At 47.1% G+C, this 27,709-nt stretch overlaps 1 protein-coding gene and 1 long non-coding RNA gene across 2 annotated transcripts in view; one reads left to right on the forward strand and one right to left on the reverse strand.

The window, feature by feature from the left end:
* LOC120367355 (uncharacterized) overlaps positions 1 to 27,709 on the forward strand; it is a 156,058-nt gene that overhangs the window by 90,329 nt on the left and 38,020 nt on the right. The gene's annotated exons all lie outside the window — the stretch shown is intronic.
* C12H16orf82 (chromosome 12 C16orf82 homolog) lies at positions 25,480 to 26,132 on the reverse strand. Its single transcript, XM_074381907.1, is given in 2 exon segments — positions 25,480 to 25,958; positions 25,961 to 26,132. Coding segments are annotated over 2 exon segments (651 nt in total).

Raw genomic sequence — 27,709 nt, forward strand, 5'->3', positions numbered from 1 at the left:
TGCCTCAGTGTGGACCCCTGCCTTCTTATCTGGGAGATAGTGACAGCCTCCTAACTGGCCTCCCTGCCTCCTCTCTTACCTTCCACCAGTTTCCATAGCAAAGCCAGAGGACAGCAAACCACACAAACTTGAACCACCTCTAACCCGCCTCCAATTCATATATTGAAGTCCTAATGTCCAGTACCTTGGAATGTGACTGTGTTTGGAGGAACGGCCTTTAGGGAGGTGATTAAAGTTAAATGAGGTCATTAGAGGTGGGCCCTCATCCACTATGACTTGTGTCCTTATAAGAAGAAGAGATTTAGGACAGACAAGCAGAGGGAAGACCACGTGAGGGCACAGGGAGAAGGCAGCCATCTACAAGCCAGGGAGAGAGGCCTCAAGAGAAAGCAACCCTGCTGGCACCTTGATCTTGGACCTCAGCCTCCAGACTATAAGAAAATAAATGTTTGTTGCTGACACTTCCCAGCCTGTGGTACTTGGTTGTGGCAGCCCTAGCAAAATGATGTAGGCCCATTGCCCTGAGGAGAGTGACCAGATTCCTTAAAATGACTTTTGAGGCCTGGGTCATGTTTAGCTCTAACTTACACCTCCGCCTTTTCCCTCCTACCTCTGAGCCACTAGGAGTTAAGGTCAACTCATCCACAGCCAAATTATCAAGAGCAACTCATCAAAAATAACTCATCTGGCTGGGCACGGTGGCTCATGCCTGTAATCCAAGCACTTTGGAGGCCAAGGTGGGTGGATCACCTGAGGTCGGGGGTTCAAGACCAGCCTGACCAACATGGTGAAACCCTGTCTTAAAAAAAAAAAAAATCACTCATCTGTCTAATGGTCAGTTCGCCCAGATAATGAGATCTTAAACAGATCCTTGGGCAGTTGATGTAAGAGCCAGAACTAGAGTGAGGTAGGGGATTTATGGTTTTCAGTATAAAAGTCCTATACCCTGTATGTGTTTTGTTAGATTCATCCCTAAGCATTTCATTTTTTGAAGGGAAGGCAATTGTAAATGGTATCATATTTTTAATTTCAATGTCCATGTGTTCATTAAATGCAGAAATGTGAAAGAGTTTTTGTATATTTCTCTTGTATCCTGCAAACTTGCTGAACTTACTTGTTCTAGGACTTTCTTTGCTTTTGGAGATTCCTTGGGATTTTCTATATGTAATCAAAATAATGTCACCTGCAAATAGGGACTGTTTTCTTTCTTTCTTTCTGATTTGTGCACTTTTTCTTTTCTTTTCTTGCTTAACTGCACTTGCCATACATTTCAGTACTCTGTTGAATAAGAGAGGTGAGAGCACACATCCTTGACGTTTTCCCAATCATAGGGAGACGATATTTGGTCTTGTACCATTAAGTATAACAGCAATTGTAGGTTTTTTGCACATGCTCTTTATCAAATTGAAGAAATTCCTATCTACTTCTAGTTCTACGACAGTTTTTTTTTTTTTTTTTTTTAATATGAATGAATGTTGGATTTTGCAAGATGCTTTTTCTCTATCGGTTGATATGCCTGTGTGATTTTTCATTGTTAGCCTGTTAATATGGTGGATTTCATTGACTGATTTGCCAATGCTAAGTCAGCCTTGCATACCTGGAATAAACTATACTAGTTCAAAGTGTATTTTAAAAAATATATTGCTAAATTCTATTTGCTAATATTTTATTAAATAAGATTTTTGCCCTCATATCTATGAGGGGTATTGATCTGTAGTTTTATTTTGTTTTACTGTGTTTGTCTGGTATTGGTGTCAGTGAAATATTAGCTTATAAAATGAATTGAGAAGTACCCTTCTCTTCTATTTTCTACAAGAGATGATATATAATTCATTGTAATTTCAAATGTATTTTCTTTAAACATGTGATAGAATTTCTCAGTGAAAGCATCTGGGCCTGGAAACTTCTTTTTTGGAAGGTTTTAAGTTACTGAATTAATAGTTAAAGGGTTATTCAAATTACCTATTTCAAGTTGTGTGAGAGGCGATAGTCTGCACATTTTAAGAAATTGGTTAAATTTGTATATATAGAGTTGTTCATAGTATTCCTTTATTATCATCTTTTTGATGTCTGCAATATCTGCAGTGATATCTTTGTTTCTTCTTTGATGTTGGCAATTTATGTCTTTCATTATTATTATTTTTTGAGACAGAGTTTTGTTCTTGTTGCCCAAGCTGGAGTGCAGTGGTGTGATCTTGGCTCACTGCGACCTCTGTCTCCCAGGTTCAAGCAATTCTCCTGCCTCAGTCTCTCAAGTAGCTGGGATTACAGGCACTTGTCATAATGCCTGTTTTTTTTTTTTTTTTTTTTTTTTTTTTTTTTTTTTTTTTTTTTGCATTTTTAGTAGAAATGGGGTTTCACCATGTTAGCCAGGCTGGTCTTGGACTCCTGACCTCAGATGATCTGCCTGCCTTGGCCTCCCAAAGTGCTGGGATTGAAGGCATGAGTCACTGTGTCTTCTTTTTGTTTTTGTCAGTCTTCCTAGAAGTTTGTCAATTTTATTGACCTTTTCAAAATACTAGCATCTGTTTAATTGATTTTCTCTGTTGTTTTCTTTCCATTTTATTGATTTCTATTTGTATCTTTCTTTCTGTTTTCTTCAGGTTTATTTTACTATTTTTTCCTAGGTTTTTGAGATGGTAGCTTGGATTATTCTTTGAGCGTTTTCCTCTTTCCTCATGTAAGGATTTAGCACTAAAATTATCCCTATCAACATTGCTTAACTCTGTGCACTGATTTTATTATATTGTATTTTCATTTTCATTCAGTTCAATGCATTTTAAAATTTCCCTTGAGATTTTTCTCTTTGACCTATAATTTTTCGGAAGTGTGTTATTCAGTTTTCAAATATTTGGAGATTTCACTGTTTTCTTTCTGTTATTGATTTCTACTTTGATTCCACTGTCATCAGAGAACACACTCTGTATGATTTAAATTCGTTTATCAAAGTTTTGTTTTATGGACTAAGATACAGTTGATTCAGGTATATATTTTGTGGACACTTGAATATATATTCTGCTGACGTTGAATGGAGTATTCTATTAACGTCAATTAAATTCTATTGGTGGATTTCTCAATAAATGATATTGTTGAGTTCTTCTAAATCTTTGCTGAGTTTTCTGACCAGCTGTCTAATAGACAGCACTACTATCTCCAACTAGGATGGTGTATTTGTCTTTCCCCTTTCAGTTCTAGCAGTTTTTGCTTCACATACTTTATAGCTCTGTTGTTTGCTTTATACACATCTAGGATTGCTATGTCTTCTTGGTAAATGGACCCTTTAATATTTATGTGGTGTTCTTTTCTGCCTCTGGTAATTATTTTTGCTCTGAAGCCTACCTTATCTAATATTAATATATAAGATATATTGCTTTTTTGGTTAATATTTGCAGGGTACATATTTATCAATTCTTTTACTTTCAACTTACCTAAACTGTTAGATTTGATGAGAGTTTCTTGTAAAGAGCAAATAGTTGGGTTGCTGGTCTCTGTCTTTTAATTGACATATTTCGACTACTTACATTTAATTTCACTATTTATATGTTAGGGTTTAAGTTAGACAGTTTATTTTTCACTCTTTTCTTCTCTGCTTTTTGTTTATCTGTTTGCTTTTTCCAGCCTTCCTAGGGGTTACCTGAACAATGTTTAGATTTCCATTTTCCTTATCTATAGTGTTTTTGAGTGTTATTTCCTTGTATGGTTTTTTTAGTGATTGGTCTGGATATTACCTTATATATACCTAATTTATAACAATCTACTGGTGTAAACATTTCACCAGTTCAAGTGAAATGCAGAAAACTTTCCTCCCTTTTTGCCCCCTCAGCCATGCACTTTATAATACAATTGTCATAAATATTTCTTCTATGTACATTTAGAAACACGTAAGATAGCATTATAATTTTTGAACTGGCCATCAATCGTAATTTAGAAAACTCAAGAGGAGAAGAAAAACATTGTGAACTTACCCATATTTTTACTCTCTTTTGTTTTTTCTTCCCATTGTTCTAGAGTTCCTTCCTTTATGATTTTTTTTTCTGTTTAGGGAACTTCCTTTAGCCATTCTTTCAGTGTAGGTCTGCTCATGACAAATTATGTCAGTATTCCTTCACCTGATAATGTCTTGATTTTCCTTCACCCCTGAAGGATATTTTTTGCTGTAGAATTTTTGATACAGAATATTGCGTTGACAATTCTTTTCTTACAGCACCAGAAAAATGTAGTGGCTACTTCCTTCTGGGTTTCACGGCTTCTCATGAGAAAACCAAGGTCATTTGAATTGTTTTTCTCCATAGGCAAAGTCTTGTTTCTCTCACTGCTTTCAGTATTTTTTTCTTGGCCATCTCAAAAAAAAAAAAAAAGCTGGGTACAGTGGCGCATACTTGTCATCCCAGCATTTTGGGAGGCCAACACAGGCAGATCACTTGAGGCCAGGAGTTCAAGACCATCCTGGCCAACATGGTGAAACCCTGTCTCTACCAAAAATACAAAATTAGCCAGGCATGGTGGCAGGCACCTGTCATCCCAGCTACTCAGGAGACTAAAGCAGGAGAATCACCTGAACCCAGGTTGCAGTGAGCTGAGATTGCACCACTGCACTCCAGCCTGGGCAACAGAGTGAGATTCCTTCTCAAAAAAAAAAAAAAACAAAAAAAACAAAAAAAACTTCAGAAGTTGACTCTGATGTATCTTGGTGTGAATTTCTTTGGTTCTATTCTCTTTGCAGTTTGCTGAGCTTGTTGACTCTGCAGGTTTATGACTTTTGTCAAATTTGGGAAGTTTTCCGCCCTGATATCTTTGGGTGATGCTTCAGCCCCCTCCTCTTTCTTCCTCTCTTCTGTTACTTTAATGTTAGATTTTTTGCTGCCGTCTGAGAGGTCCTGGAAGTTCTGCTCCAGTTTCTAGAAGTCAGTTTTCTCTCTGATGTTCAGATGAGGTAGTTTATATTTTTCCATCTTCAAATTCACTTGCTTTTTCCTCTGTACTCTCCTTTACGTGGTTGAGCCCATCCGTTGAGTTCTTTACTTTCATGTATCGCATGCTCCAGTTCGAACATTTGCAGTGGGTTGTCTTTGATATTTTCTGTATCTTTGTGAAGACTCCATTTCTTTGCGGAGACCTTCTTTTTTTTTAAATTTTTTATTTCCATAGGTTATTGGGAAACAGGTGGTGTTTGGTTACCTGCTTAAGTTTTTTATTGGTGATTTCTGAGATTTCAGTGAAACCATCACCCAAATAGTACACACTTTACCTAATTTGTAGTCTTTTATCCCTCACTCCCTTCCTACCCTCTCCCTTTGAGTTCTCAAAGTCCATTGTGTCATTCTTCTGCCTTTGCATCTTTATAGCTTAGCTCCCACTTATAAGCAAGAACACACAATGTTTGGTTTTCTATTCCCGAGTTACTTCACTTAGAGTAATAGTCTCCAATCCCATCCAGGTTTCTGTGAACGCTATTAGTTCATTCCTTTTTCATGGCTGAGTAATATTCCATTGTACATATACACCACAGTTTCTTATCCACTTGTTGATTGATGGGCATTTGGTTTGGTTCCACATTTTTGCAGTTGCAAATTGTGCTGCTATAAATATGTGTGTGCAAGTATCTTTTTAGTATAATGACATCTTTTCCTCTGGGTAGGTACCCAGTGGTGGGATGGCTGGATCAAACGGTAGTCCTACTTTGAGTTGTTTAAGGAAACTCCCCACTGTTTACTTTCTGGAGAATGTCTATTTATTAGTTTGTTTCAAGTGTTTCATTGCCTGGGGAAGTGTTTTCATGATGGCTGCCTTAAAATCTCTCAGTGACCTTTAGTTTTTTTGCCAGGGCTTCTTGGTAGATAATTCGAATATCTCTGTCGTTTCAGTGTTGGCATTGATTGATTATCTTTTTTACATTCAAGTGTAGATCTTCCTAGGTTTTGGTATACTAGGTGATTTTTGATCGAAACCTGGAGATTTTTGTATTATGTTACGAGACTCCGTATCTTACTCGAATCTTCTGTTTTGGCTGGCTTCCTCTGATCCTATTTCAGTGGGGGATGGGAGGGCACCACCTCACTATTTCCAGGTGGGGTAGAAGGCTAGGTTCCCCATTTGATCTCTGTTGACACCCAGGAGGGAGGGGATCCTTGTTACTGCTGGGCAGGAGTCGGGGCCAGCCTCTCGCCAGGGCTCCACAGATACCCCCCTGGCTGTTAGCGGAGGAGTGCCTCATCTTTGCTCCCCACTTGGTCCCCAATGACACCATGGGCTTGGTGGCCTCATTATCACAGGGCAGTGGTGAAATTTCTGACTCTGAGATAGTGAGAGGTGCCTCACGACTGTCTGATGAAGTCCAAGCTTTCTATGTAGTCTCTCTCTCTCTCTCTCTCTCTCTCTTTTTTTTTTTTTTTTTGAGGCAGGGTCTCATTCTCTCATCCAGACTGGAGTGCAGTGGCACGATCTCAGCTCCCTGCAACCTCTGCCTCCCAGGTTCAAGTGATTCTCCTGCCTCAGCCTCCCAAGTAGTTGGGCTTACAGACATGTGCCACCACACCTAGCTAGTGTGCGTGTGTGTGTGTGTGTGTGTGTGTGTGTGTGTGTGTGTGTTTTAGTGGAGACGGGGTTTTACCATATAGGCTAGACTGGTCTCGAACTTGAACTCCTGGCTTCAAGTGATCTACCTGCCTTGGGCTCCCTGAGTGCTGGGCTTACAGCTGCGAGCCACTGCACCTGGCCTCCATGTCGTTTTCACTGATACTGTAGGTGATGGGGGCTCTTTCCTACCCTGGGGGTTCTGTACTTGACGTTCTGTGATGTCACCCTGGGAGAGGGTGGGTACCTTGTCACAGCCTGGTAGAGGTGATGGTCTAGACACACCACTCACCCTTGGCTGACATGAGTGGGGAAGGACGTAAGGGCCGTTCTCCGGTGTTTGGCTGGAGGAAAGTGGCTTTTGTTAAAAAAGATCCTGCCTTGCCCAGTGATCCTTTTCCTAGTCCTTTGGCTGGAAAGAATCAGCTTTCTTTGGGGCTTTTTTTTGTCTGTTCCTGGTGGTGTTTCTGAATTGCTGGCTTCTTTAGTTTCAAGTCTGGGATATATGAGGCAAAAAGAAATGTAGAAAACACACCGCCAGCATGCTACCTTCTCACCACCCTTCAGAATCTCATGATCATTTTATATATAATCGTCAGGTTTTTTAGTTATGTTTATGGGAAGAATAGGAAAAAGCATGTCTAGTGTATTTTCCAGGGTATATAAGTTGATAAATAATATTTTAATGTAATATTTAAAAAATCCAAATTAATGCCAAAAAAAAAAAAAATCCAGGGTTAGCAAAATGCATTTTAAATAAAGACAGGAACAGGATTATTGATTTTTCCTTTTCCCTCATGACTTCCCACAGCATTGTTACTGACCACGACTATATAAAACATTTTCATTTTGTCCATCATGAATTTTTGGCATTAATTTTGATTTAAAAATATTGCATTAAGCCTTTCTCATGATTTTTGTGTGTTTTGGAGCCCCCTAAACTTCATACCCAAGGCAAATGCCTCACTTCTCTCACTCGAACTTCCCTGATTTATGTGGCCCTTGAGATGACCCAGCCTGGCGGGGCAGTGGCCCGGGCCTCTGGTTGGCAGCACCCGTTTGTGTTGGGTCCAGCTGCCTGAATGCTGGTCAGGAGGAGGCCTCCCTTCCGATGCCCTGCCTGAGGGCTGTGGCCATAGCAGCCACGTTCCAGGAGGCTTTGGGGGCACATTCTCAGTTGTTTTGAAGGCAGAAGGCAGGCATGTGGAGGGGGCAGAGGGATCGTCCCTGCCTCTGGCTACGAGATCCAAACTTCAAAAAAGGAAAAAAAAAAAAAGAAAAAAAAATCCTCAAAGGCTTTCAAAACGATTTGTGACACAAATTGCTGAAACTTCCTAAGTAGAATAGAAACAAACATTTAGTGAATCAATTTCCTGGTAAATTGGTCATTTGGCAAGTCGATTTTCTATGCATTTTGAGTTCCCCTCTCAAGGGCACTGTGGCCAGAAGCCTGAGGTCATCTTCAAGGACCTCACTGTCCTCCAGATGGCACCCTTCCTGAGCCTCTCCTCATTTCACCTACACCTTCACAGGCAGGCAGTGGGTAACTCCAGAATGTCCAGTGGGTCGTGAAGGAAATGAAGTGGACACAGTGACAGCAACAGGGAGGCAGGGAGCTCAGGGAAGTCTTTCCAAGGAGCTGACTTTGAGCTGGAGAAGAGCCAGCCACAAGAAGAGCTTTCCTGGAGGAAGGAACAGCAGATGCGGGAGAAAGAGGTGGCGTGGGGAAACCCAACCTAATGTGAACTCTGCCTTGGCCACTTGTGAGCTGTGTGCCCTTGACCAGGGCATCCAGCCTTTGGGAGTCTCAGTTTTCTCATCTGTAAAATGGGGATAATAATTTTCACCTCTAAGGGCTGATATGAGGAGAAAAGTGTTATGGGTCAAGCATGACCTGTCATTCATTATTTATCTTATTTTTTATTTTTATTTTTATTTTTTGAGATGGAGTCTCACTCATGCCCAGGCTGGAGTGTAGTGGTATTATCTTGGCTCATTGCGACCTCCGAGAATTGTTCAAGCAATTCTCCCTCCTCAGCCTCCCATATAGCTGGGATTACAGGTGCCCACCACCATGCACGACTAATTTTTGTATTTTTAGTAGAGATGGGGTTTTACCATGTTGGCGAGGCTGGTCTTGAACTCCTGACCCTCAGGTGATCTGCCCACCTCTGCCTTTCAAGGTGCTGGGGTTACAGACATGAATCTTCATGCCCAGCCTGTCGTTCAGTGTTTGATTCATGCAATCAATAAATATTGAGCTTTCCTACTAAGCATGAGATAGGATTCTAGTCACTGAACAAAAAAGGCAAAAATCTCTGCCCCCATGAAGTTAAAGTGAAAGACAAACAATGAATAAAATAATAAACAAGAAAAATATATGACGTGTCAGGTGTCAATTCATGAAGTGGAGAAATGGGCCGGGGCAGAGGGCTGGGAATGTTGGTGAGAGTCTGCACGTCAAAATAGGGCAGTCAAGGCCGGGTGTGGTGACTCGCGCCTGTAATCCCAGCACTTTGGGAGGTCCGGGTGGGCGGATCACTTGAGGCCAGGAGTTTGAGACCAGCCTGGCCAACATGGTGAAACCCCATCGCTACTAAAAAAACAAAAATTAGCTGGCTGTGCTGGCACACCCCTGTAATCCCAACTACTCAGTAGGCTGAGGCACAAGAATCACTTGAACCCGGGAGGTGGAGGTTGCGGTGAGCTGAGATCACACCACCGTACTCCAGCCTGGGTGACAGAGTGAGACTCTATCTCAAAAATAAAATAAAATAAGGTGGTCAGGGAGAGCCTTGGTAAAGAGATGATATTAGAATGGGGGTCTGCATGAGGTGAGGCTGTAAAAATATTTCAGGATGGAGGAGAAGCAAGTGCAAAGGTCCTGGGGCAGGAACGTGCCTGGTGAGTTTGAAGGAGGCAATTGTGACGAGAGCAGAAAAAGCAAGCTGGGGGGAAGTAGAAATGAGCCAGGAAAGGCTACTGTATTGGCTTGTATGGGTTTTTCTCAGAGTGAGGTGGGGGTCACAGCAGGATTTTGAGCAGAGGATGCACATCATCTGACTTCGGTTTTTTGTTTGTTTGCTTTTGACACAGAGTTTGGCTCTTCTGGCCCAGGCTGAAATGCAGGGGCGTGATCTCGGCTCATAGCAACTTCCACCTCCTGGGTTCAAGTGATTCTCCTGTCTCAGCCTCCTGAGTATCTGGGATTACAGGCGCCTACCACCATGCTTGGTGAATTTTTGTATTTTTAGTAGAGAAGGGGTTTCGCCATGTTGGCCAGGCTGGTCTCGAACTCCTGACCTCAGGTGATCTGCCCGCCTCGGCCTCCCAGAGAGCTGGGATTTCAGGTGTGAGCCACTGCGCCCAGCCATTTTTTAAAAATTTAAATGTTCTTTTTACTTCAATAGCTTTTGGGGTTCAAGAGGTTTTGAGTTACATGGATGAATTACATAGTGATGGATTCTGAGATTTTGTGCACCCATCACCCAGGTAGTGTACATTGTACCCAATATCCAGTGTTTTATTTCCTTCTTGCTTCCTACCCTCTGCCTGCTGAGTCTCCAATGTCCATTATGCCACTCTGCAGACCTTTGCATACTCCTAGCTTAGCTGCCACTTGCAAGTGAGAACGTAACAGTGTTTGGTTTTCCATTCCTAAGTTGGAGTAATGGCCTCCAGCTCCATCCAAGTTGCTGCAAAAGACATGATTTCATTCATTCTTACCGCTAGTATTATTCCATGGTGTATATGTACCACATTTTACAAATCCACTCATTGGCCAATGGGCACTTAAGTTGGTTCTATATCTTTGCAAGTTTGAATTGTGCTGCAATAAACATACGTGTGTATGTGTCTTTTTCACAGAATGAGTTTTTTTTTTTTTTTTTTTTTTTTTTTTTGCCTTTGTGGTAGATACCCAGTCGTGGGATTGCCGGATCAGTCTGGCTACTGTGCTGTGGTGAGGTAAGGGTGAGTGGAAGCAGGGAGACTGAGGAGGTAGCTGTGGTGGTCAGGTGAGAGATGCTGCAGGCACGGACCAAGGTGGTCCAGGAGGTGGGGAGAAATCAAATCCTAGATGTATTCTACAGGGGGATCCAGCAGGATTTGCTATTGAATCAGCTACGGGGTGTGAGAGACCCTCTGAAGACAGACCTTGTCCAGCCCGTGGGAGGCTACCCCCAGCCCTGGGATGCCCTGGAAGGGAGTTCTTGTACCCCTGGTGGTGATGATGAAAACTTGTCTCGATGCTCCCAAGCTCAGCCACCGAACAGGAAATGTGGTAACAAGTGGCTCTAATTGCTTCTGGTGTTTGCATCAAAGCAAAACCTGGCTCTTTCTTTAAAAAAATACATTAGAAGGAGCTGCTCTGTGGTACAGCGGGCAGAGTGGGAGAGCAAGGAGCATGCCATCCTCTCGGTGGGTGCCTGGCTGACGCAGGTGCGGGATGAGCTGGAGGCTGATCCTCACAGCCCCCGCAGCCCTCCAGGGGGCCAGAATGGGACGCAGATTGGAAATATGGCAGGGGCTTCACCAGAATCGCTGGTTCGGGGCCGACCTCCTTAGCTTCTGGGACTACAAGCTGCAGACAGTCAGCGGCACTGCTAGCTAGGGACTGTCCTTGGCTACAGGGAACTGCTCTGCCCAAGCCAATCCGCTCTGGGAGGCAGCCTGGGCTGATGTCGGGGTACAAAAGCCGAGGCTGTGAGTCTCAATTCAGGGCAACCCTGAACTGTTGTCTAGTCCGGGACTTAACCAGGACTGACTGTGCAGCCACACTGAAGGCCAGCGTCTCCCCGCCCTGACTTCCTCACTTCCGTGCCACACTCCTCCCAAACCTCACCCAAGCCCCTGGCTCAGAATCTGTTCCCAGAGCGGCCAATTTAAGGTAGCAGGGGTGCCATGGTTTCTGCTGTCTCCACTTGGAGGTCCCCTGGGCAGTTCTTAATGCACCTGGCCAGGACTGAGTGCTCTGACCTCCCTGCCTCTCCTCCCGACTCTCTTACGTCATCTGCCCAGAGTCCCAAGCCAGAGGTGGCTGTTGACTGGAGATACCGGTTCCTGGCCACGTGGGCCTCTTAACGCAACGTGCCTGACATGGCAGCTGGTTTCTGCCAAGTGAGCAGGAGAGAAAGCAAGAGAGACAGGGAAGGTCAGCAAGAGGGAAGCCGGGGCTTTTCTACCCTCATCTTGAAAGTGACATCCCATCCCCTTTGCAATGTTTTATTCATTAGCAGTGAGTCCCTGGGCCAACCCACATTCAAGGCTGGGGGCCACATAAGGGCACAAACGCCAAGAGGTGGGCTTATGGGGGCCACCTTGGAGGCCGGCCACTGCAGGTAAGCACTGTCCTTGCCCTGGATATAGTCCCACAGCCACCTGCACACTCAGTGAGCCCTATATACTCAGCGAGCCTACCCCCGGGCCGTCTGATTGGCCCAGGATGTATACTTGACAGTAAGCTGGGCCAATCAGACTTTGGAATGATGCTGCTCGGATGCCAGAGCACTTGAATAAAGACTTGAACCCTAGGGAGCCCTGCTATGCACGTTTGGCTCCAAAGAGAAGCAGGGAATGGCAGTTTGCAGACAGGAGCCAGAAGCAGACACAGGAAGGGGCAGGGAAGCCAGGCATTGGAGTTCTGGAGAGGGCTGGAGACACCCCCAGAAACAGTCCTGGCCCCGGGCCTATGTCCCCTGGGATGCTCTGTCCTCACGGGAAGTTGCTGCTTTTGTCCCAGATATTTTGAGTGGATTTGATCCCTTGCAACTAAAGAGCCTTGAGAAGGAATGATATTGTCTCTGTCTGCTTCCTTTCTGCCCTTCTCCTCGTGCTTTGGCAAGACTTTTCTGAAAAAGTCAGCCCCTGGCTCAGCTGAGCAAAGGGAAAGGCAGGCTGGCATTTGTGGGCCTCTCACTGTGTACCTGGCTGGCCACAGGCGCTATCTCATGGTGAGGCAGAGCTGGCCTTGCCCCATTTCACAGAGATGGTAAAGTGAGGCTCGGAGCGGGTAAGGCTCTGACTCAGAGGTGGCTCAGCTGGGAAGCCTTCCCAGGATGATCTGACTTGTAAGCTTGGGTCCTTTTACGGTCCTGTCCGTTCACGACCCGGCCTGGGTGTTACAGGGGGCACAAAGAGGTCTTTTGTCACTGCTTAAGGGGATCGTCTTCCACTCCTTCCCCCCGTAATAAAGGACAGTAGTCACTCCCAGGGGCACTAGGCTTCTCTGAGGTCCACCGCCCTCACCTCTAGAATTTTGACCCATTCATATCTCCTTTCCATCAATGTTTTGCTCCAAATGTTCTTTGAGAATAATATGCTTCCAGAAAGTTCTTTCTTGTATCTACTTCACATCTCTCACGGTGCAACTAAAATTTCAGGTAACACCATAGGGTCATGGTGGAGACTGTAGTGGTGTTGAAGTCATATATTAACAAAACCGAGTCCAAACCTTGTTCTCACCTATTGTAACAGCCCAGCGGGTTCTTCCTGCCCACTGCATAAACAAAATCAATTCACAGCATTGCAGTAAAGAGTTTAATTAATGTGAGGCCAGCAACACCACATGACAGAGTTATCACTCAAACCAGCCTCCTGGAAGTTTCCTGGGTTAGGGGTTTTTCAGAGGCAGTTTGGGAGAAATGGGCGTGGCTATGCAATAGGTGCTCGGTGCTGATTGGTTGGCTCGGAGATGAAATCATAGGGAGTCTCCGCTGTTCTCTGGCGCTGAGTCACTTCTGGGTGGGGCCACAGGAGCGATTGGCAGGTTCAGGAGGAGACAGCTGTCAGACATGCAAAAAACCTCAAAAGATATCTCAAAGGGCCAATCTGCAGGAGTAATTGGGGAAGTTGCATATCTTGGGACCTCTGGAATAATGACTGGCGATTGTTTATGTCTACACCTTAACAGAATTCAGCCTTCTCTATCCTCCTAGCCTGGTGGTCTCTCATCAGTTTTATAAAGACGGTTGAGTTCTGGGGAATGACTGTTATCATTTAAACTATAAACTAAATGTCTGTCCTCTTGAAGGCTAAAGGCCTGTGGGGGGGGGGGGGGCGGTGGTTACGTCAGATCTCCCGCACTGCCATGATTTTCTCATATTTGCAAAGGCGGTGTAACTATGAGCTGTGGAACCATGATCAAAGTTCTTGCCTTGCTGAGTCTTATTTTCTCACCTGTAAAATGGGAATATATGTCTTATCCACGAAGTTTTTGTAAGAATTCAGTAAGTAAAAATAAACTGCATGCACAGCACATATACATGGCAGTGGTTTTTGCTATTATTACAGTTTCGTCTGTCTTGGGGTTCCTGATCTGGGGACACCTGTACCTGTCTCCATGTGGACCTCATGTTCTCAATCTGGTTGCGGCAGCCTAACACAACCCTCACCGCTTTGAAACACATCCTCAGCAAGTTGAGCCTCTCCCTGGGAATTCAGAGCGGGAACACTAGCTATGAGCCCTCTGCTTGTTGCTAGATGCAGAGAAAACAAATATTGTTTTAGAGACATTAATCATTGAGAAGATTTCAGCAGAGAATCGGCCGGCATTAGGGGAATTGAAAATTAAGACTAAGACAGTACCTCAAGCTGATTTCCTGATGAATAATTCATGGGGCTGATGCCCGTGAAGACCTAGAGGAGAAAATACCTTCTGGGTCTGTCCTCCCTACCACAACCACAGTGCCGTGTCACCTCGATGTTTCCCTGACTCCTCCATGGGAAAGGGGAGATCTGGAGAGTAGGAAGAGCCGGCAACACCGCGGAGCTTTGGTTTGACTTCTCATCACCATTTTGCCTGCATGTGGCTGTGTGGTCATTGATATTCAGTCTCTCTCTGAGTCAGAGTCCTGCCTCTGAGTGTCACCGACTGTGACTCTTTGACATCTGAATGATGGAAGGGACCTTGAGAAGCCACGGAGGCTTTCGTTCTGGGAGAACTATATCCTGGAGTGTAGTCCATTCTGTTGTTCAGACCTCCCTCCTTCCTTCCTTCAGCACACATTTGGTGCATGTCTGCTCTGTGCTGAGTACTGGGGATATTGTCTCCGCCAGTGGAGAAAATGGTGAAGGACTTGGATAATTCCAATCCAGGTAGAGATAAGAAGGTGGTACAGTGAGAGTGCAGAGAATAGGATCTCAACTTGCACTTGGCGTGTGATCCGGGAGGGCTTCCTGGAGGAAGCGACATCTGCATTGAATTCTATGAAGAGAGAAGAGTAGGAAGAGAAGGGAAGAAGACTAGTGTTACAGCTAGAGAGAACGATGTGTAAAAAGCCCCTGAAGAGAGAGAAGGAAAAGGGACTGTACTGGGACCCGGGGCACGTGTGGGAGGACCCGGATGAGAAGCCCGTCTTCCGTCTTCCGCAATGCCTTAAAATTAAGTTAAGGCCTTTGCATTTGGACTTTACCCCGAAGGCAACAGGGAGCCATTAAAGGATTAAGCAGGGTGCTGGCAGCACCATCGGATTTGTTTTAGAAAGACTGTTGTGTGGAGGGAGAACTTGGTAGTTCTTGTTTTCTGGTATAAGCCTCCAGGGTGTTGGCTTAAACCCTTCTCATCCTGTTCAAACTGATTGCATGTCATCTTTTCGGAGAAAATCATTTTTCATGTTTCTAAAGTCCATCCAGTCTCAAGCTGCTTTCTTGTTTCTGTTCATCCACTGTATCTATTTTCTCCAGAGAGCAGGAATGAGTTTGCAGGAGGCTTCCAAGAAGAATATCCCTACTCCATGTTGCCTCCCATTTCCAGCTGTCAGCTCAAACTTAATTCTGCCATTTTGGGTTTGAGCCTCAGTGGAGACTGATGGAAGGTGGTTTCAGAATGCCAAGTGGCAGAGCCCTCTTTTCTAAGGGGTTTCCCTAGATCTCTGCAGCTCAGGGACGTGGCCTCAGGTTCCAGGAGGGGAACACATGTGGGGAGTGGGGGTGTGATTGGCTCTGCTCCTGGTCTCACCTGCCCTCAGGTAACTCTGCTTCTGTCTGTGTCTACTTTCATTTGTGGCGGGGGATAGGGAGAGGGCTCAATACTTTTATAAACGCTTCAAGTCTGTTGATCTACTAGAGTCTCTTCATGCACCTCTGGAAACGGAAGTCCAGGGAAGGGGACCGACCTACCCATCATGACTGTGTGTGTCCAGTGTGGAAACAGAGCCTGCCTCTGCTCTTCCCTGGGCTCCTCTTCGCTCTCTTCCCTGCCCAGGCTGGGTAAGATGCTCCTCCCCGTTAGATTCAGGTCCTTCCTGGTGGAGCTGCAGGATCTCATTTACTGCCCTAGTTAGCCACCTTCCTCTTCCTCCAGACTGAGGTTTCAACTCTAAGGCTTCCAGGACACATACAAATTAGGTAGTTGGGAAAGAGAACTCAGCTCCAGCTGCTGTTGCCAGGGGGAATGGGAAGGGTGCCTCCAGGTCTCAGTCGGCTGGCAGTTTGGATCCTTAAGTGAAATCTCTTACGGGCTGATGCATTTGGACTCCTGGCCCAGGCTTTAAGCAACCTGAGGGCAGAAATAGCATCTAATTCTTATTTGGTTTTTGCCATCTGGTACACAGGGTGCAGGGTTATACACCCAGCAAATGCTGACTGAGTGAAAGAGCTGAATTCCTTCGTTTCTCTTCAAGTTCCCATTTCTGCACTCACAAACATTCATTGACCTCCACTTTGTGCCAGGTCCTGAGCTAGAGGCCAGGGAATTGGGGAAGGGAGAGAGAGACAAGTTAACAACCTGGGCTATGAGCTGCCCCTCTGGAGATTCATGGCAGTCCAGGATCCGTTGTAACAATGTCTGCCGTCAGTTGCAGGCCTACTATGTGCACCGAGCCGAGCATTTTGCACAAATGATCTTGTTTACTCCTCACAACTCTCGGGGACGCTATTATTATCCCCATTTTACAGATGATGACGCTGAGGCTTAGAAGTTTGCTTAAGACATGCTCCAAGCCATACAGCTAGTGTGTGGCAGATCCAAGAGTGTGCCCAGGGATTCTGAATCCAGAGTCTATTCTATCTGACCACTCTGAATTCCAGGGTTAGGATGAGACCATGCTTTGCTCATGTGGTTAATGTGATATGCATGTGAAAGATTTTCACCAGAAAGAAAAGGATTCTAAACGTGGGCACAGTGACCTGTAATCCCAGCTACTTGGGAGGCCAGGGCAGGAGGATTACTTGAGACCAGGAGTTCAAGACTGGCCTGGGCAGCACAGGGACACCCTGTCTCTACAAAAAATAAAAACAAATTAGCCGTGTGTGGTGGCGCCTTCCTGTAATCCCAGCCACTCTAGAGGGTGAGGTAGAATGCTTGAGCAGCGGCTTTTGAGGCTGCAGTGAGCTATGATTGCACCACTGCACTCCAGCCTGGGTGGCAGAGTCAGACCCTGTCTTTATTAAAAAAAGAAAGAAGGCTAGGCATTGTGGCTCAGTCCTATAATCCCAGCACTTTGGGACGTTGAGGTGGGTGGATCACTTGAGTCCAGTAGTTTGAGATCAGCCTGGGCAACATGACGAAACCTGGTCTCTACAAAAAAATTTAAAAAAATTAGCTGGGTGTGGTAGTGCACACCTGTAGTTCCAGCTACTTGGGAGGCTGGGGTGGGAGGATCACTTCAGCCTGGGAGGAAGAGGTTGAAGTGAGCTATGACTGTGCAGCTGTACTCCAGCCTGGTTGACAGAGTGAAATCATGTCTCCAAAAAAAAAAAAAAAAAAAAAAAAAGAAAAGAAAAGAAAAAAGAAAGGAAGGGAGAGAAAGAGAGTGATTCTGGGCAGGTTTTCATAAACCATAACTGACAATCTATTAAGAGCACAAGTGGCCCTAGGGACTTCTAGTGAGCCCAAGTGTTAAGTCTACCAACAGTCATGTTTATGACCTTTGGAAGCCATCAAGTTGCTAAACTTAGAGTGTGTATGTGTGTGTGATAATTCCAACTTCCAAAGACTCTCATTTAATTATTTTTTGTGTTTTAAGAGCTAACGTTACAATCAAGGTTTGATTAGTCTCTATTGGATAGCCTTTGCAATGCTCAGATTCAGCTCATTCATTTCAAAGTGTTTACTGAGCATCTACTGTATGCAAGGCATAGTTCTAGATGCTTCGGACACAGCGACACCCCTACTGTGAAAAGCTATAATTCTATGTTTCAGGAATACAGCAGGAAGCAAAAGGGGCATAGTCCCTGCCCTTGTAGAGTTACAGGCTCATTAGAGAGGCAGATTTTAGTCAAAGAATCACACAAATAAGTGTGAAGTTATAACTCTAATTAAGTGCTATGGGAGAGAGGGACATGGTACGATTCAATCATCCTGTGTTCAGGGGGATTGAATCTATTGGGGGGGTGGGTAGGGAAACCTTCCCCAGTGAAGAGATGTGGGAGTTGAGGTCTGAGTCTGAGAGACACGAGAGGTGAGTTGAGGAAGAGCAGGCAGTAACCAGGTGAAGAGGGAAGAGCATATTCTAGCTAGAGGAACTGCTGATGCAAAATACTCTGTGGTGAGTGGGTCTGAGGAGATGATGAAACCATGGAGAGTGAGAGAAACGTGGTTTGTGATGAGGCCAGAGTGGCCATTGTCTGAGTTCATTTTATGATGCAGTAACAGAAAATGCAAGACTGATAAAGAAAAGTGATTAAATTAGCTCATGGTTCTGCAGGCTGGGGAGTTCAAGGGCATGGCCTGGATTCTGGTGACGGCTATTGTGCTGCCTCACAATATGGCGGAGAAGGCCAAAGGGGAAGCAGACACGTGAGGATCACACCCCAGAGCTCTTGTGGAATCAGGCTGAGGCCAGCGTCCGGCTGAGACCACACCATTGGTTAACCCCTTTTCTTTCCCATCCTGCTTGCCTCACTCTCCTTCTCCTTGGAACCCTCCCTTAATAACTCTCAAGAATTCCCATCTCAGGTTCTGCTTCTAGGAGACTCAACCTAAGACACCCTCCTCCTGCTTCCCTGCCCACGATGAGACACTGAAAAAGAATCTGGCATAGCCAGTAAGCACCTGGCCCACAGTGGGCCATATTTGGCAGACTCAATGTATTTCATCCACCGGTTTTGGAGTGGGGACAAGAGGAGAGGTCGAGAGGCTGAATCCAACAGAAACAAGCACTACAGTGTGAAGAATACAAAAGACGAGCCCCTTCCCAGGTGGCGATAGCAGCCAAAGAGCCCTCGGGAAGAGGCCTCTGATTCATTAAGCATGGGAGGTCCATCGGCCAAATCCTTCTCTTTCCTGCCTGCCTGCTCCAGGCCTGTTTGAAGTCCAAGGGCTGCTGCGGTCCTCTGGATGGACAGCATTGATAAGCAACTCTCTCCCCAGCCCAGTTAATAATTCAGGAGAGGGTGCCTGCAGCCAACTCATCATTCCGGGCCTGCTGCCACCCCGACCGCCAAGCTAGCGGACAGGAAAGAAAAAATCACCGCACCGGCTTGAAAAATGGTCCTCACTTCAAGTGCTTCCTGGGTCCCCCGTGCTGCCATGGGAGAGAGCCAGGCTGAGATGTACCTGCTGGGTGCACAGCTAGGGAAGGATAGAGAGGCCCTGGGGCTTGCGGGCATCCACACTGAGCAAATTGTTTCACCTTTGTTTTGGGGCAGTGAGCTGTAGCCACTGAAGACCAAGCCCAGGATGGACCCAGTTCTCTTCCTCTGATGCAGCTATTGATCCTTCATTCATGTGATCACTCATTCATTCATTTGGGACTGCAGGAGGGGTACTCTCGTGGCAAGATGGCTGGTGAGAATACCCTTCCTGCAGTCCAGGAAGCAAAAACTGCGTTGTCTCAGTACTAATTTTTTTTTGCGGCACCGGGCATCTATTTCCAACATGCTCACTCATTCCTTCATTTGGGAATCACTGATACTGCTGATATAGAAGTGGGCATCCAGGAAACAGAGAAGGGTGGGGGTTGGCAGCACACCTTAGGGAGGCACACACGTACACCACCGTGTACCAGGCGGTAAAAGCCACCACACTTGATCTGAGATAAGAAACAGTTAACTGGGGGCTCTGGATCTTGGTGTGGCCTATTGCCTGGGTGTGCTGGGGGTCTTAGTGCCCAAAGCAGAGAGGGAGGGTAGAGACGACAATGGCTAAGATCATGGACTCTGGGGCTAGGCTGCCTGGGTTCAAATTCCAGCCCTGTCACTTACTTACACAGAGTTGGCCTCTCTGTGCCTCAGTTTCTCTATATGTAAAATGGGGTTAATAATGAAGGACTGATACAAATCACCCTCATATATGGTTAAAACAAAAAACCAGGGTCAGGCATGATGGCTCATACCTGTAATCTCTACACTTTGGGAGGCCAAGGCAGGAAGATTGCTGGAAGCCAGAGGTTTGAGATTAGCCTGGGCAACATAGGGAAACAAAAATAAATGATACACAAAATTAGGCATGGAGGCATGCACCTGCAGTCCTTGCTACTTGGGGATGCTAAGGTGGGAGGATTGCCTGAGCCCAGGAGTTTGAGGTTGCCGTGAGCTGTGATCGCACCACTGCACTCCAGCCTGGGTGACAGAGCAAGACCCTGTCTCAAAAAAAAAAAAAAAAAAAAAAAAAAAAAAAAAAAAAAAAAAGAAAGAAAGAAAAACAAAAAAAACCGCCCAAACTCTGACAAATGCAAAGTGTAGGCAAGTAACGCTACAGCCAACTTTAGAAAGTGATTCGGCAGTTTCCGACGAAGTTAAACACCGTGCCACCCAGCAATCCCACTTTTAGGTGTTTATCCAAATGAAATGAAGAATTTATGTTCCCACAAAAACCTGCTCATGAATGTTTGCAGCAGCTTCATCATCTCCGCAAACTGGAAACAACCCAAACGCCTTCCAGCTGGAGAAATGATACACTATGGAACACTGCACAGCCGTGCGCATCAACAATACGCGTGAGTCACAGGCGAATTATGTACGCTAAGTGAAAAAAGCCAGGCTCACGCAGCTCCATCCACACTGTATGTATATGACATTCTGAGTCAGAAAACTGGTCTGCGGTTGCAGAGACGGGAGGAAGGATTATTCCGAGGGGCCTGAAGGAATTTATGGGGAGCGATGGAACTGTTTGGTATTCTAATTGTGGTGGGGGATACATGACTATACATGTGCATGTGTCAAAAATTATAGAAGTAGGCTGGGTACAGTGGCTCACACCTGTAATCCCAGCACTTTGGGAGGCTGAGGCAGGCAGATCACCTGAAGTTAAGAGTTCGAGACCAGCCTGGTCAACATGGTGAGACCCCCATCTCTACTAAAAATAGAAAAATAAACTGGGAGTGATGGTGGGTGCCTTTAATTCTAGCTAAGCAATTGGCTGAGACAGGAGTATTGCTTGGACCTGGGAGGCAGAGGTTGCAGTGAGGTGAGATCACACCACTTCACTCCAGCCTGGGCAAGAGAGCGAGACTCTGGTAAAAAAAAAAAAAAAAAAAAAAAAAAAAATCATAGAACTGTACACTGAAGAGGGTGAATCTTACTGTGTGTAAATTGTGCCAGGCAGAGGAAACAGCATGTGCAAAGGGCACAGAGTTTGAAATCGAGTTTGAGATGGTGCATGGGAGCAAGTGGCAGGAAGTGAGGCAGGGAAAACTTACCTGGGTCCGTTTGTGTTGGGCCTTGAATGCCGTGTCAATGCTGCTTTGGATTGTGGGAAAATGTTGAGAGTTTTTAAGCAGTTGAGGAATGTAAGTGGATATTTGCTTCACAGAGACGATTCTGTTCTATGTTTAGAAGCAGAAGCCAGGCGGGGCGCAGTGGCTCATGCCTGTAATCCCAGCACTTTAGGAGGCCAAGGTGGGTGGAACACCTGAGGTTAGGAGTTCAAGACCAGCCTGGCCAACATGGTGAAACCCTGTCTCTACTAATAATACAAAAATTAACTGAGCATGGTGGTGGGCACCTGTAATCCCAGCTACTTGGGAGGATGAGGCAGAAGAATCATTTGAACCTGGGAGGCAGAGGTTGCAGTGAGCCGAGATCATACCACTGCACTCCAGCCTGGGTAACAGAGTGAGACTTTGTCCCCTCCCATAAAAGCAGAAGCTGTTGGGCACATGGGCCTGACCCTGCCTTTAGAAATAATTCTATCTGTGTTATAACTTTTTGGGAAGAGTTTGAATTTGTGGCTAGTGTTTTAGAACCAGGAGATTCTACTCAGAATTCTGGATTTTCGGCCTCCGTAGACAAGACACTGGCTTCCCCGTTTGCCCCCTCTACTCCCTCCATCAGATTCTATTCCCTTCCTGGCCCTACAGCAGGGTCGGTTTTGACCCCCGGCATTGAAAGTGGATTCCAGGAGGAAGAGATCAAGGTCAGTGGCATCTCTCAGTCGGGGTCTGAACACTTCCATCACCCGGGGAATTTGATGAAAGACCAATGCACAGGCCGAGTTGCTGGAGGAGGCGGTGCACGTGTACTTTGTAAATGTTCCCTGCCACCCCCGGTGACTCTGATGTACAGCCAGGGTTGAGAGCCACTGTTCCAGGGGGAGGCAAAGGTGAGCTAGGGGTCAGCAGTGGAGGTGGAGAGGTGTTTAGGGACTGAGGGGACATCAGGCTGAGGCAGGGGGAGCAGGACTCAAGCGTGACGTCCCAGCTTGGACAAATGCAGCATGACAGTGCCATCTGCTGAGAAGGGACGTGAAAGAGGCAGTCAGGGAGAGGTGCTCATCTTGGCTTTGCCATGCTGTGTCTGAAGGGCCTGTGGCCTCCAGGCTGAGGGGGTGCGATGTGCAGGTGGCTAACACTGCCGTGCCCATAACTTCTTCTGTGTGCTCTACTTTGTCCTCTGAGATGAGGAAGCTAGGGAAGGGTCGCAGGGGAGGGGAGGGCTATGTTGGGGGGAAATAAGGTGGCCAAGCTTCTCCCAGAGCTGTCTGCAGAACACAGGGGCTCCCTTGGTGTTATGGACTAAACTTTTGTGTCCCCAGGAAGTTCCTGTGTTGAAATCTATTCCCTCAAGGTGTTGGTATGAACAGGTGGAGCCTTTGGGAGGTGATCAGGTCATGGGGGTAGAGCCCCTGTGAATGGGATTAGTGCCCTCACAAAAGAGACCCCAGAGAGCTCCCCCACTCCTTCCACCATGTGAGGTCACAGCGCAAAGATGGCTGTCTAGGAACACAGCTGGGCCCTCAGCAGACACTGAATCCACTGGCACCTTGATCGTGGACTTCCCAGCCTCCAGAACTGTGAATGATGAATTTTGATGTGTAAGCCACCTAGTGTCACTCCACATGACTACGGCTCTTTGAGTGGAGGCGGGAAGCCCTTCTCGTCTGCCCTGGGTCATGGGTGCTCAGGCCCTGCTGAGTGACTTTGTCTGGAGAAGAGTGGGGGAGAAGCTTCTCAAAAGGGGTGCTTATACTTGAGAAGAAGAGACATGTGATGCCCTCACACCCAGAACCAGCAACTCCTTCCTGAAACCAAGACCCTCTGCCAAAACCTCTCACCTCCCAGCAGACGCAGTGGCTCTTTTTTCTTGGTTTTGGTCAATAACCTTTTCTGCATGTTAGCAGTGACTAGCCTTTCTGTGCTTGTGAGTGAAGCAAGACAGAAACCATTGTGCCCATTTTACCTATAAGAAAGATGATATACCATGGCGTAACATGCAGCCATGAAAAAGAGTGAGATCATGCCCTTTGCAGGGGCATGGATGGAGCTGGAGGCCATTATCCTTAGCCAACTAAGGCAGGAACAGACAACCAAGTACTGCATGTTTTCATTTAGATGGGGGAGCTAAATGACGAGAACACGTGGACACATAGAAGGGAACAACACGCACTGGGACCTTTCAGTGTGGAGGGAGGGAGGAGGGAGGCGATCAGGAAGAATAACTAATGGATACTACAGTGAATGCCTGCGTTATGGAATAATCTGTATAACAACCCCCCGGACACACATTTACCCACGTAACGAACCTGCACATCCTGCACGTGTCCCTGAACTTGAAAGTTAAAAAATAAAAAGAAAAAAAGAAAAGAAAAAGGAAAGAAATACGTTACTTTAGTACCTGTCCCTTGCTGGGTACTTGATATACATTTTATGGAATCCACATAACCATCCTATGTATGCAACAGGGGTTACTGTCCCCATTTTCCAGATGAGGAAACTGAGGCTCTGAACATTTAAGTATTTTGCCCAGATGGCCAGCTCAGCAGTGGCAGAGTCGGTAGCCACGCCCAGCTCTCTCCATGGTTCTTTAGTGTGTCTGTGGCGCACCCCTCCTGTGAGCTCGGCCAGGAACCCACACACAGACCCACACACGTATGACCTCTCCAGACACCTTTTATTGTCTTTGTTGCCCCTCAGCTTTCCTCCTGGTACCTAGCGGATGTCTTCATGGTGGTCTCTGGCCTCTTTTCCTTTGTGGACAGACTCACTTCAATGTCTGTGAGGTCAGCCCGGGGAGGGGGTTTAGTGTCCCCAGTAAGAGAGAGGCAGAGACTCTGGCCTTCCCATCCACCGAGGCGGTGCTCACGAAAGGCTCCAGAGCTTCCCCGTGGCAGCCGTTCCTGGCTGGGTTGGGCTCTGTCGCCATGAAGCGCTTGTCATCACATTGTCCTGCGATCGTAGTCGCTGTCCGAGCTATCTGAACACAGGATGGCGCCTGGCCTCCTTTCTTGACATGAATGAGGCATCAGGAAGCCCTTGTTCCTGGAAGATTCCGGGCTGAAGCTGCCCAGAGTTGGTGCTCAAAAAAAAGACTGGTGCTCCTCAGGGATGGAGCTCCCTTTACACCACCCTCTAATGTTTCCGCTAGACCTGCTCCCTGTGGGCTGGTGGCATCCCTGGTCATTCCTCATGGCCCTTCCCTGGTGACAGTCACTTGGGCTGTGCTTCTAGGGGGAGCTAAGAGTCGTGAAGGCGCTTCCTGAGCACCATGGCTGTCTCCCTAGTGCTTCTGCGGGCAGTGGCCGTGGTGGACAGCATGTGGTACAGAGCTTGGCCAGGACCGAGTTTCCCATAGACGTGGCTCCCGAGCATGACGCTCATGGCAGATGGTTCTTTTATGGACAGTCCCAACCACAGCTGCCGCTTGTTTCTTCTGAGCTCGTCGTGGTTGGTGTTGGTTGTAGATGGTGTTCATCATTTAGGATGGTTTCATCACGGAAGTTTCTAACTCATGACTGTTCTTAATATCGTCAGCGTTTGCCATTGAGAACAGCTGTCGCCACTGATGAGTTTTGGTACAGAGTGTCCCACCAGGATGCTGCTGACTACAGATGGTTTTGCCATGGATGGATCTTGTTGCAGATGGCTCGTCACTGAGGTTCACCATCTTGATATCGTTACCCCTCGCTGTTCTGACACACGTGACCTCAGCATTGGTGAATCCTGACACTACCGCTTTTCTATCAACAGCGGTTCTCAGTATAGACAGTCTCCTCACTGACTGCGTTCCCAGGATAGACAGGGGTCAGCATAGATCCTTCCTGCTGCAGGTGGCCTGTCCACTGACGCTTGTAGCTACAGATGGGACTACCCATTGATGGTCCACACAGTCAGTGTGCGCTTTTGAAAAGACCTTTCCTACTCGTTTTGGGAATAACCACTCTGGGGGCAGCCTGGGTTCGCCGGGCCACGTGCCGCTTTCCGAGAGGCCCTGGCTGCTGGAGAGGATGCTCACAGAGGCACGCACGCCTGGGCAGGCTGCTCACCCTTGGTGACTTGCTCACTGCTTTTTGTGTTGCCACCCGTCTTGTCCTCCTGCACACTGGTGTGGCTGCTCTGCCCGTTTTGGGCACTGCCCTCCAGCCCGACGCTCTGACGACTGCTAGCCTGGGTGGAGGGCAGGCTGGCTGTGGAAGTCAGCAGCCCGCTGCTTACCTGGTAGGCAAGGGCACTGCTGCCCAAGCTGATGAAGCTGGCGCTGGACAGGCTGACGCTGGACGGGCTGCCACTGCCCCTGCCCGGCAGGCTGGCCTCACTCTTGCCCTCCAGTCTGCTTGGTGCTGTGAGTGGGGATAGTCAGCCGGCTCTTTACACAGCTGAGAGAGTCTGTGGAGCCCAGCTGGCCCGTTTGGGTGCTGGGTGCGGGGGTGTTGAGCCTTCTGTTTGACCGCACCCTCCGGCGGCTGCCCACCAAGCTGATGTCACTGCCCTCCTTGTCCCCTGCGTAGCCGCTGCTCAGGCTGGCATGGCTGCAGTCCTCTGGCCAGGGGTGCTGCACGCTGAACACATGGCTCTCACTGCTCTGGGTGACGCTGAGGTTGCTGCCGTACACTTTCTGGGGCTCCTGAGCTGCTCCTGCACTGCGTGGCCACGTGGGGGGCTGGAGCTCTAAGCTGGGTGACTGTAGGCTTGGCTCTCCTTCCTGCGCATTCCGGACAGAGGATTCCCCTTTTTCTCCCTCGAGGAAAATGGGGGGCAGCTGAAGTGGTTTATCCAGGGGGAGGGGGCCTGGGAGGCCTCTGAATGTTGGCTGTGGCCTGTCTGGGGAGAGGTGACTCTGTATATAAGGCTGCCCTTTGAAAACTCTGTGTTCTGATTGGCTGGCTGAGTTCCCATGGTGATGGGGCTTGTGAGGTGAAGGCGAGGGTGGGAGGGAGAACAATGCTGTCCTGTCACCAGTGACATCAGTGGCCTGGCCTGGAGAGTGGAAGCGGGGCACAAAGGGGCTCATGGCCAGAGTGGGTGGGGATCACCCTCTGAAAGCCTTTCTGAGGAGCCTTCGGCCAGACGTCAGGTCAGGGGCCTCAGGTGTGTGTCCCAGCTGAGCTCCTTATGAGCCGAATTTCTTGTCTCCTGAGTCTCTGCCTGCTTGTTGAATGTGTGTGTGTGTGTGTGTGTGTGTGTGTGAAATATTTTTTCTTTGTTTGTTTTTTGAGATGGAGTCTTGCTCTGTCACGCAGGCTGGAGTACAGTATGTGATTTTTTTTTTTTTTTTTTTTTGGCAGAGTCTTACTCTGTCGCCCAGGCTGGAGTGCAGTGGTATGATCTTGGCTCACTGCAACCTCCGCCTCTCAGGTTCAAGCAATTCTCCTGCCTCAGCCTCACAAGTAGCTGGGATTACAGGCGCCCACCACCACACCCGACTCATTTTTGTATTTTTAGTAGAGATGGCATTTCGCCATGTTACCCAGGCTGGTCTTGAACTCCTGACCTCAAAGAGTTACACCTACCTCAGGCTCCCAAAGTGCTGGAATTACAGGCGTGAGCCACCGCACCAGCCCTACAGAGCGGTTTTGAGAACAGAAGGGAACAAAGCAGTCAGGAGTATAACCTCAATTTCTTGCCAGATCGTCAAGGCTCTGGCCTGGTCTGGCTCTGCCGACCTCATCACACGCCCTGCCCTGCCCCTCACCTCGGATGCCCGACCAGCCTGAGCACTCTGTTGCTGCAAAAGGGACTCACAGCCTGATGCACTGGACCCTAACATTATGAAACTCGGTTTCTGAAAAAAGCTTTTTATTGCAAGTTGACTCAGAAGGAGGCAGGTGTCAGCTCAAATCTCTCTCCCTGTGCTGGTTTTAAGACAGTAATTTTATTAGAAAAGGTTTAGGGAGCGGATTCTGAGATTAGTAGGTGATTGACGCAAGCGGAAGTGAGGGCTGGGAAGACCTGGAGCATGCGCAGTTATCTCTTCCTGCCTCCTCATGGGTCCCATGTGCAAATCCGGGAGGAGCTAGTGTGAAACATGCAGTGGAAATTCAGGCTGTGCCATCAGCAAGCTTGTCTTGCACCGACTCCATTGGCCATATTGACTCCAGCTGATTTCAGCCAGTTTTAAGTGAAAGGAGTTTCAAGTTGTTTCTTTTTTTGTTTGCCTTTCTGCAAATTCAAGAATTTCTCTTAGTGGTTTCTTTAGCTCTTTGGAGAGCATGGTTTTAATATTTCATGCTCTTACCTGCTGCAAGGGCCTTAGCACTGACTGTTTTCACCCCCAGGGTGCTTCCCCCTCTGGCATCCGTCTGTTGTTGTTTTTTTTTTTTTTTTTTTTTTGAGTCAGAATCTCACTCTGCTGCCCAGGCTGGAGTGCAATGGCACAATCTCTGCTCGCTGGAACCTCTGCCTCCCAGGTACAAGCGATTCTTCTGCCTCAGCCTCCTGAATAGCTGGGATTACAGGCATGTGCCACCATGGCCAGCTAATTTTTGTATTTTTGGTGGAGATGGGGTTTTACCATGTTGGCGAGGATAATCTTGAACTCCTGA

Source organism: Saimiri boliviensis, chromosome 12, assembly GCF_048565385.1.
Source record: "Saimiri boliviensis isolate mSaiBol1 chromosome 12, mSaiBol1.pri, whole genome shotgun sequence".
Taxonomy (NCBI): domain Eukaryota; kingdom Metazoa; phylum Chordata; class Mammalia; order Primates; family Cebidae; genus Saimiri; species Saimiri boliviensis.